Source organism: Trichoplax adhaerens, genomic scaffold (assembly GCF_000150275.1).
Source record: "Trichoplax adhaerens TRIADscaffold_1 genomic scaffold, whole genome shotgun sequence".
NCBI lineage: Eukaryota > Metazoa > Placozoa > Uniplacotomia > Trichoplacea > Trichoplacidae > Trichoplax > Trichoplax adhaerens.
Window position 1 is genome coordinate 9,482,752 of NW_002060943.1, and position 10,724 is coordinate 9,493,475.

At 33.6% G+C, this 10,724-nt stretch overlaps 3 protein-coding genes across 3 annotated transcripts; 1 reads left to right on the forward strand and 2 right to left on the reverse strand.

The window, feature by feature from the left end:
- Positions 1-557: 557 nt before the first annotated feature.
- TRIADDRAFT_49742 (uncharacterized protein) lies at positions 558-3,692 on the reverse strand (the record flags this gene model as incomplete). Its single annotated transcript, XM_002108871.1, has 7 exons — positions 558-964; positions 1,135-1,347; positions 1,453-1,456; positions 1,682-1,796; positions 2,015-2,016; positions 2,146-2,201; positions 3,323-3,692. The coding sequence occupies 7 exons, from the start codon at positions 3,690-3,692 to the stop codon at positions 558-560; spliced, it is 1,167 nt and encodes a 388-aa protein (XP_002108907.1).
- Positions 3,693-4,642: 950 nt separating this feature from the next.
- Positions 4,643-8,238, forward strand: TRIADDRAFT_52382 (uncharacterized protein; the record flags this gene model as incomplete). Its single annotated transcript, XM_002108139.1, has 6 exons — positions 4,643-4,695; positions 6,556-6,605; positions 7,096-7,201; positions 7,393-7,522; positions 7,680-7,789; positions 8,163-8,238. The coding sequence occupies 6 exons, from the start codon at positions 4,643-4,645 to the stop codon at positions 8,236-8,238; spliced, it is 525 nt and encodes a 174-aa protein (XP_002108175.1).
- A 509-nt stretch (positions 8,239-8,747) lies between these two features.
- TRIADDRAFT_52383 (uncharacterized protein) lies at positions 8,748-10,551 on the reverse strand (the record flags this gene model as incomplete). The annotated part of the gene is made up of 5 exons (XM_002108872.1): positions 8,748-8,885; positions 9,002-9,118; positions 9,398-9,481; positions 10,004-10,051; positions 10,432-10,551. 5 exons carry the CDS (start codon positions 10,549-10,551, stop codon positions 8,748-8,750), a joined length of 507 nt encoding a protein of 168 aa, XP_002108908.1.
- Positions 10,552-10,724: the final 173 nt, after the last annotated feature.

Below are 10,724 nucleotides of genomic sequence, written 5' to 3' on the forward strand. Positions count from 1 at the left end.
ATTTCTAATGAATTTAAGACAATATAACAATAGTCCTAAGGAAATGGTGATTGTAAAATTCTGATATTTACTATAATTAATTATTTGGATGCAACAACCGTGACATCATTTATTTAACGTTAGTATGCTATCAGAGGATGACGAATTAGCAGCAATATTGCTATATTGACAGTAAGTACGATGTTAAAATTTTGTAACGTTGTAATAGGCGATAGACGGAAATGTATAGTACACTTTCATAGTAATGAATATATAAAGATTCCGGTACATCCATGCATGCAAATATTTCCATATCGTTAATTTACGATATTTGCATGTGCCAAATAATAGATGTTGACAAATTCATACGCAGTTGAGCCTGAACGCAAAATTAACTGCTTTCGTATTGAAATTATTTACGTCTTCCGTATTAGATTCTTAAATTTACTCATTGATTCTGAAAGAGAATTATTTCCATTCGGTTAAAACAGTTACTGTAAGTAATAGATTCATTTAAATCATTCAAAGAGGGCTTACAATCTGCTATCGTTTCGATCACTGCCAACAATAACTACTTACTAAGATTGTGAAGAAATTGGCCTATCTGGAGAATCCATCTGAGAAAGAACTTTATCCAACCAATGTAAAGGACCGTTTAATCTAATTTCTATCCAACAAGGAGTGCTGGTAACAGTTTGACGTTTATACTGAGCGCCCCAACCCTTAACAAAGCTCATACGGATAATACACATATGAGAAAGGTGGTAAACGGCTTCATAACCTTGTGTCACCGACTGAGAAAGAAGATTAGCAAATTCTTGGCTATTAAATATTCTTAAAGAGCTTCCAGGAGGTATTTTACAAACAGCTGCCGGATGCCAACCGTAGCGTCTATTTGAATTCGGGCTTTGAACGAAAACTGCATGCTTACTACAGCACTCTGCGAAGACTTCACCATGAACGTAACATAAACGGACACCTTTACCTATAGTACATACATAATCATTCAAATATAAAGCTGAGCAAGATTTGTACCAAACAATCAGTGTAATATAGCCTTTTAAATACGTAAAATATAATAATTACAGCTAAAATAAGGTAAAAGCAACTATTTGGTGAAATCTTGTAAATTAATATTTTAGTGTATTTAATTACCAATTTCTCGTCTAGTCATTTCGACGGTAGGATCGCGATTTACATTCGACAGCAGCCCTAAACAGAATCGCTCAGAATTTGAAGGATCTGTAAATCCATCTATTATAAGCGTTGGCTGGAAGGCATTCCAATATTCACCAATTCGCGTATTTAGTTCATAGTATGCAATTGAACACCAGTTTTCAGGCTCTGTGTAAGTTACTAACTGAGCATCTTTTATAAATCAATCAGAATAAAGAATCTCAATTTGGAATTAACGTCATAACAAACCTACAATAGAACCTTTGTAAAAATTTCTGCATAATTGTAAAATGTTACCATTCTATCGATAAGTGCGGTATACTACACAATTTGACATTAATCTTACCCGTTAAGGCTAAATCAGCGGACAACTCCGAGCAGTCATCTATAACAATATCAAGTATCTTAATAAGATAACTGATCGATTTTGATTCAGTTTAATTTCTTTACTTCGATACTATGTTCTTAACAATAAAAGTACTTTGAGCGAAACAGGTAATACTGTACTAGTATTGTAAGCAATAACCATTAACCAGAATGTAAAGGGTATAATTCTGTATAATCTTTGTATGTTACCTATAAAGCTATGGTCCATATAAGAGCTTGAACTATCTTGTGAAGCTGGGTAACTTGGAGGTGGGCTGTCTATAATTGATTATAAAACATGGAAGGAAAAATTATGAAATGTACCGAAAGAGAAGGCATCGTTGCACCGCAATGCAACTGCTATGATGTATCTGGAGTAGATTTAGTTGTAATCTTACTAAATGGGTACAGTAGTTGATGGCGTAGAAAAGATTACTATCAGTTAATAATCGACTGGTAGATAAAATATTATAATAACCCTAACATTCGCTACTTCTATGTAATGATTGAAGGATAATAATCATGAAATCAAATATATTTACCTTCGGCATGAAATCTATCTAAATCGGGTGTATATGTTTCGTTATTCGGTACAACATCCAAGTTAACACTGAAAGGAGCTACGGTATTATCTTGCATAGCAGCAGGTGTTACCTTTGGTACAAGGACAGGGCGTAATGCTAAATTGAAAACAAAACATATCCTATGAAATTCTAATTTTAATGTTACTTTTAAAATCCTTCTTTCTGTTGCTTTATTATTTCTCTCTAAATTTACATTATCAATAATTGATTAATATATCATTTCTATAAATTGGTATGAACTGTAGTGTGAATACATTCAATTCCCTCTGCAATTCGAAATTGGATCCTTTTTATTTGTGCCTATTACTGTATCATGTTCAAAATTGCAGATTCCAGTTTATTTGAAATTATCAAAAATGACAATTATACACAACAGTAAGACGAGTCGAACCAGGCACGTTCTATAGCGTGCGAATGAGAGTGTTCTAATAACAAAGTGGTAGATTATAAACAGTCAGTTTGCCAATACAAGACATCCAACTCATGATACGTACTTTGCATTAAAATTGAATAAAATAGTTCACTTGATGTATACTACTGTACTTAACTGTACTGTCCTATTGCTACAGAAAGAAGTTAATGACTGTGGTTAATCATTCTTTACTTTGTAGAAATGATCATCCTTAACGATATTTCAGTCACGTATTGCAGCACTAAAACTGCGGTACAGATGCCGAAATTCCCTTATTTGTTCAGTCTGGTCCATAGAGTGCTAACTTACCTGTTACTCAGTATGCTTTGGTCTACTGCACAATACACTACAGTACAATGCACTGTAATGTACAGTACTGTATACTGTACTGCATTGGGAATTGGAAGCACTGGCTTCAGTGCGCATCATCATAACAGATCCTATACAGTATGTGTACAGGACACAGTCCATACAGTAGATAATAATTACAAAAATAAAAATAATAGAATAAAAATACAGTGAAATAAAATAAAAAGAAAACGCCGAAGCGTGATTGCTAAATGGCTGCCAGTCGTACAGTATATTATATTATATAATATACTTGATAATCTATCACAGTATGGTATACTGGTAGAGAGAAGCTTCTTTACAGTCGAAAGTTTGGAAAGGAGCGACAATTTAGATAAAGATAAAACAAGAATACAGTAAAATAGCGCAAGATACTGTCTGTAGTGGTGAGAAAAAAGACGAGGGCATGTCTATAACGCAGTATGTTATCTTGTTGTTATTGTCTATGGGTACTTACCGGGTGTTTCCACCCTTTGGTAATGATATGGATTGACGCAGACTTCATCCTTTTTCAAAGTGAAAGCATATTCGCATGTCTCAATAGCTCTTAACTCATAGCAGCTCTGCAGATCGGGCCAACGCCATAATCGACAGTAGATAACATGGGGTAGACCCTTCTTCTGACATACTTGCAATCGTCCATCTAAACTACGCCTTATACGAATACACTTCGTAGCAGAAGATTGCGTCGATATAGCATTGAGTAATTCATTGAGGCCGCCGTTACGTTTTAATTTCTTGACTAACGACTTTATAGCTTTTTCCGACCATTTATCCTCTTTATCAGCCTTGATCCAACCTAACAGTTCCTTGACAACTGATGGCATGGTGATCATATCCATGAATCTCGACATCGTGGTTCCAATTTTTATGGATCTATCTATTTGATCTGCTCTTACCCTCGACGGTATTCAGTTGATTGTTTTGCAGGTAAAGTGTCTGGATGAAGTCTTTACTTGTATATTGAACTGGGTCGGTAGGAATCAGTAACAATTCTGAAGTTCTCTCTCAAATGATACAGAATTTGTTGTGTGGTGGTAAACTACGCTGATCATTACTAATGATCGCCAGCGAATATCCGCGAGATAACTTTGCTTTTCAGTTTAATTAAAAGATCTCCTTTAAGGGTATGACAACAGAAAAAAATTGTGACGGAAGGATGACGGGCGTATCGATTTTATTTATTTACAGTACCTTAACATACAGTACTAGTACTCTACTTTACAGTACAGTACAGTACTGTACTGTAGGGGGCATGAACTTTTCTTGTAGTGTACTGTACAGTACAGTAACGGTACAGTCCTGTCCTGTACAGTGTACAGTGTACAGTCCATGGCCAAGTTGACAGGACTGTACAGCACTATACTGTACACTGTAAGATAAAAGAAAAAAAAAAAGCTTTATACTACCGTATACTGTTGCTATGACATATAGTGTACTGTACTGTATGGGCTGAATCATGCGCTGACCCTAACATCACCGACTAATTTGAGAGGAATGAAAGCAGCACGAGTGCACCCACACGCACGCACTGCAGAGCAGTGAGACAGACGGACTACCGTAGTGACTCGATGAGGACTCGGTTCAGCGATAGGTTTTGATGAGGGTTTATTTACTAATCTATCTGCAACGGATTTTTATATTAGCGCAGACAATTATTATTCAGCCACATCGAAAAAAGGCATTTATGCTTTTACGACGACTTTCATCATCCGGTCCTCTTCATCATCGTTAAATTAAGTTAAAGATGCAAAAAAACTTTAGAATGATTGCTGCAATGACCCGTGACCGTGGTATCGGATATAAGAATGATTTGCCATGGAAACTTCGGTTCGTATGACCTTTAATTTAATTTAAAATGGTGTTAAGACTTCAGGCCAATCTGCACACTGCTTTATACGAGTATGTAATCGTTCATAAATTATCTTATAACGAAAGCATACAACACAAGAGATAGAAAAGGGAATGATGTGTTACTAAGTGACTGTCAGACACGTAATATAATTTACAGATTGATAACATGTTATCGACTTGTCGTCTACACTCTATGCACATATCAGACAAACTACATATTCTACTCTACAGTGCAGTGCAAATTAGTTTTAATTTTAATGTTGCAATTTAAACGTCCAAGTACATCGTAAATAATAAAATAGATAATCCCAAATAATTCTCAACATTTAGATAATTGACTAGGTCTTAAAGTAGAAATAAATATAAATATAACTGCACTGTACAGTAGAGTGTTGACCTTTAGCTTTAAAGATACGACTCATTGCTCATAAAACAAAATATATTCCAGCTATGCGAGTATAAATTCTCGAATTTGTACGTGCTTTAATTAAAAATTGGACGTTAGTCTTTGTAACCACTTTGTGGCCTTGAGATATCGCTATTCACCAAGAAATCGATATCACTGAACACTGATATAACTGTCCATGCAAGAACAGTCGAAGCACATAGTAATAATAATTACTATGTACTTTGCCATCCAAAAATTGGAAACGAAAATAAACACATTGTACAGTATATTTATATACTCGTATAAATATACAGCATGCAGCGAAAGTGAACCGTACGCGTATAATTAATTAATAATTAGAATCAATATGCCGTATGGCTTATACTGTACTGTGGTAAAGATTGATTTATGCTACATAGTTTGTTCACAGAATTTATGGCATTTAATATTGGTATTTTCGTCTCTGGGCTATTCGCCATGACAATAACGATCATACTATAATTAATTCAAAGCATAATTTGCTAGTAAAGATCTATGCGTGAATTTTGGTGCTACCAGATTAGAACATCCAACTTCGTACGGATGACAGTCACCTGTTAGTCCTTGATGATCCATCTAAGTAGTACTCGCACTAGCTTAAATTTTAGCGAGCATAATGTAAAATAATATACTGATTGCATATATTAATCTAACGCTTCAAGATATAGCTTTGCAGGTAATCAAATTCATTACTACGATGCGGTATATCCTTAAATTATATTATTCACAGAGGATGACTCCCAAGTATTTTTTATATCTATGGTATTATGAATAAAGTACAGAGGTGGATACCTAGATGCATTAGTTTGATGTGATTCACTCGGTATTTAAATGAAGTTCGGTATATGAAGAATTGAAAGAGAATATGTAGTTAGTAGTTGCAGTGGTTACTTTCCCTGAAAGATTTTACTGCAGTATTATTAAAAGCGAGATGAAGGATTAAGTTTACAAAAAGGTCAATAGATTTGATTCTTTACAGTAGATACGTCGGTATAAAATATAGCATATGATAAAGCTAGGTTAGGAAGAATTATTCTTACAAATTATATATGTTAATCATCAAATACTGGGACGAAATCTTCCCTAGTAACTTATTCTTTAACTTGTACTAGGAATCTATTCTCATTAAGTCCCAATAATTTATAATGTATGCTATTTTCTACCGTAGATTCAATGATTACTAGTCATTAATTTACTTATAATTTTAAGAACTATTTGACTATTGTACTAGCGATTAGATTGCTATTGAATAGTTATATAGATTTATAAGTTATTACCCTCTTCCTGAATTGGTACACGTATGTGCATGCAGCTTTAAATATCCCTTAAGGTTAATGGCTAGTCTTATAAGACCGACCAACAGTATCTCATCTTCATCTTACTTATTATGGTATCTCCTTTTATTTTAGAAACGAATATAAATACTTCGCTCGCTTAACAACGTCGACCAAAGATTCAGGTTAGGAGAATCGTTGCTATAGTCATGCTAAAAGCTCCGGAGTACGATTTTGGTTTAATATTTTAGTTATAATTTGCGCTAATCGTTACATAAAGATATAATACAATGATGCATATTATTCTTGCTCTAAAGAAAAATGTCATACATTTGCAATGCTCTGGGTATTCAAGCTTACTGTATGTATGTGGAAACTACAATATTAAATAATTTGAAATGTTAATGGCATTGTAGATGTAATTAAATTTTATAGTTTGGAATAACAGGCTGAAATTAGATTTAAAATGTTCGAAATTTCATTTCTAATTAGATAACTCACTAGATAATGGCGAGATTACTTACTGTGTTCAGTTATGCATCGTACAAGAACATAGCTGCGTATTTGATGTGTACTGTACAGTAAATCATCATTATCTCAAATATTTTCACTTATCTCATTTTGAAGATATATCGATCAATTAAATATCAGCGATAAATTTTTTGTCCACCGCAGCCAAGAAAAATGCTGTTTTGATGGGACGTAATACATGGGTTAGCATTCCAGAGAAAAATCGACCTCTACGGAATAGAATTAATATAGTTATTAGCTCGCAACTTCGGTAAGCTATTATGATATGGTAACAGAATAAGTTATACGGATCTGATAGTATTATGGTTACTAGCTTTATAAGGAACTAGAAAATAGCAATTACTAAAATATTTTTAATCGTTGAGTGCGGCACTAGAACTGTAATATCATATGACTATTATTTAATTTGATATTCCAATACGTAACGCGGGCTAATGATAGAGCTGAAGAGGTCCCGGAAGGTGTACATGTAGTAGCATCTATACCAGAAGTGATAGAACTCGTTCAGAGTCCTTTATTGAAGGATATCGTGGAGACTGTATGGATTGTTGGTGGAGCACCTGTGTACAAGGTAAAGTATCGTGGTACAGTAAAATTAAATACTTCATATTTACGCTTGATATACTGTATGTCGTATATGATACTAAAAGCTTTTTTGTAGAAGAGTGCGGCTTATATTTTAACATTAATTGTTAATTAAACAATAATTCTTCCCTAATTTTTTTTAGGGTTTTATGTCACATCCACAATGTGATCGTATTTATTTAACAAAATTAGATGCAAACTACGAATGCGATGTATTTTTTCCCGAAATGTCCGACGATTTCAAAGAAATTAGGTAATTTAGATAAACATTTTATGATAGCCTAGCTAGTATAGCGTATTTTAATGATAAATATTGCTAATTTGCATTGTTAGCGAAAGAGCTACATCAAGTAAGCTCATCGTCTGTTAAATCTCTAATTACTGTACTACCAATTCGATACAGTTTATATTCTAGCTATTTAATTGAGAGGTTTGAATATAGTGAGATCAACTAATCAACCCTATTAGGTTCGTTGAAGTACCGTATAATGAACGTTAGTGCATTAAGACTAACAAAAAGTTACAATTAACTCAGTCACTGTACTTGTTATTAATCAGCTATTGATTTTTAGGACAGGATTTTAATTCACGAAGACATTAACTAAGCTAAAATTTTTCAATTGTAGTGATCCAGATGTGTCACAAGAGGTACAAGAAGAAAATGGTTTAAAGTACACTTTTCATGTCTACCAGAGGAACTAAAACGGGGTGCATTCGTTGCTAAGTCAACAATTTGACGAATAGTGCCACGTTACAGAATGAACTGAAACTTAATACAACTGTTGCCATCATTAATGTGTTAAGTTACAATGTATCAACAATCAGACATTTTGTTCATTTAAGTTATAGAAATACAGTAAGGTTACTTAATTAAATAAGTAACATACTTATCAAATGTTGTGTAATAACTTAACAATCCACGTATAATAAGTATAGTCAATGTTTCACACATAAACGAATATTAACATTAATGGCCAGCTATTTTATTAAAAATCTTGTTCAGTACACCAGTAATTGGTTCTGTCATGGTGTACAACATCCAATTATAATTATAGTTACGCATTCAATGAGCATATCATCAACATAGAGTTCAACGTATTGAGACTGTTATCGCGTCTAACAACTATGAGTATTATTGCTATCTTTAAGGCAAATGAAAGTATACAAGCATTTTAACTATTCTGATAAATTGAGTATACTAATTCTAATATTTAAAGCAATTTGGAATCAGGAGGAAGTTCCAAAATTAGTTTCTGAATATCTTTAAATTTTGCATTCTTTGAATCTCCAATTAAACCGAGCAACACCGATTCGTAAGTCGTGATGAAAATGCCGGATTGCCGCATGCGCTATTGATTAAATTATTTATTTCATTAATAGTAAAATTTAGTTATTAAATCAATATTCAAAGAGCTGAATATTATACAATCAATAAGTTAATGCAGGTACATTAGTTTATGATTACCTCAATTGCAAATAATCTGTCCACCCTGCTACGTGAAGATATAGCGTCAGCTATGACATAAACATTATACCCTTTCTGACGTAAATCCAAAGCAGTTTGTAGTACACAGACGTGCGCCTAATTTAAGAATATGGGTAAATAAATAAGATCATTAATACGATCATGGAAATAAGTCTGCAGTGTAAAGAAACAAGCGTAACTACAAGGACAATCTTGCTAGGGCTGAATCAACAGCATCGAATGGTATTAACATTTTATTTTCAGTTTTGATTTGGCTTCAATCCTTCATCTTAAGCCGTATCTCGCAGCTATTGAAAAGACTACAATGACGAAGAAGTGAAAGAACATCTAGTTCTTTCCTAATAAGGACATGATTATTAGTGTTTCAAAGCAAACCTCAATGCCAAATAAAACAATTGATTTCCTATTAGTCGTGCTGATCTTCTCGTACACTTCCGGCACGACCATAGAGAACTTAGTCTTTTGTACGATAGGCAAAGAATGGTCATGTTGAAGGCATTCAGTTATATTCAACTCAGTGATTGTATTACCTAATCCTTCGTTTGATTTCATAGAAAAGTAAAATTAACTTCATTGCCGATTGGTAAATGTAACGGAAATGAACCTAAAAGCCTGCCCATTGATATTTTTCGCTATCCGATTTCAAATTTGACTTTGGTAAATCATTCAAATAAGATATTTTACCCTTTTACCATGACCAATTTAGTAATCATACCTTTGGGATACTGCAAAGAGTAACAATTATTAAAATCGTTCAAATCATACTTTTAATCACACTACTAAATGCTTCGGACGTATGCTGCATCTTTTTAGTACTACCAACAAGTATTGATATCTATTACGAAATAGTGGGCAGCAGAAATTGTAATGGATAAATTCATATTACTGTACGGCTAGAGGTTGTTTTAATTTACTGCTTGATGTATATATATATTTAAGGTTATAAGATAGGTTATGGATAAAATTTGAATTTGAATATACCTGTTCCGTTACGACCACAGGAATATTAAGAATTTTGGCTGCTTTAAGCTAGATCAGTATGATAATGAAATGGTGAAATTTAGCATTTTAACATTGACTAAGTCTATGCAAACTATGCTGAGCGTTTATAGGCTTTTAATTTTAATTTTATTTACATAAGCGATTATCCGGTTAATGCCCATGCCTATGCTGTATACAGTACTGCAGTTATTATACATTTATTATCATTCAGTTCGCTCGAGCTTAATTGACGTTGAAATCTGAGATGTCACCATGGCAAGCGAGAAGAGAACGTAACTACTAGTCTCGAGTAAGTTTATGTTGCTTGTACTAATCAGCATACGCGTAAAAACGCTATCGTCCTATCGTCTAAGATTGAGTACAGTTACAATCATCATGCAATAGTATTAATCCGATAACCTACTTACCAATCTATCAACAACGACAACAATTTCTTTAAACTGTGAAATGACTCCACGAAATTTTTCTTGCATGTCACAGCAAAAGAAATAAGTGTCGTCCATGGTTAATTTTCCAATATCAGACATCATGCAATACTCTAAGTAGTATAAAAATTCCGTTAATTAGAGCAAAGGGTTAGCTGCTATACCGCGGTCATCAATAATGATAGAAATACGATAAGGTAATTTACCTTTTTGACCGCTAAAGCAAATCACGCAATTACTGTATGCAGCAGGTTTACCTCTTTCAAGGTCCTTTT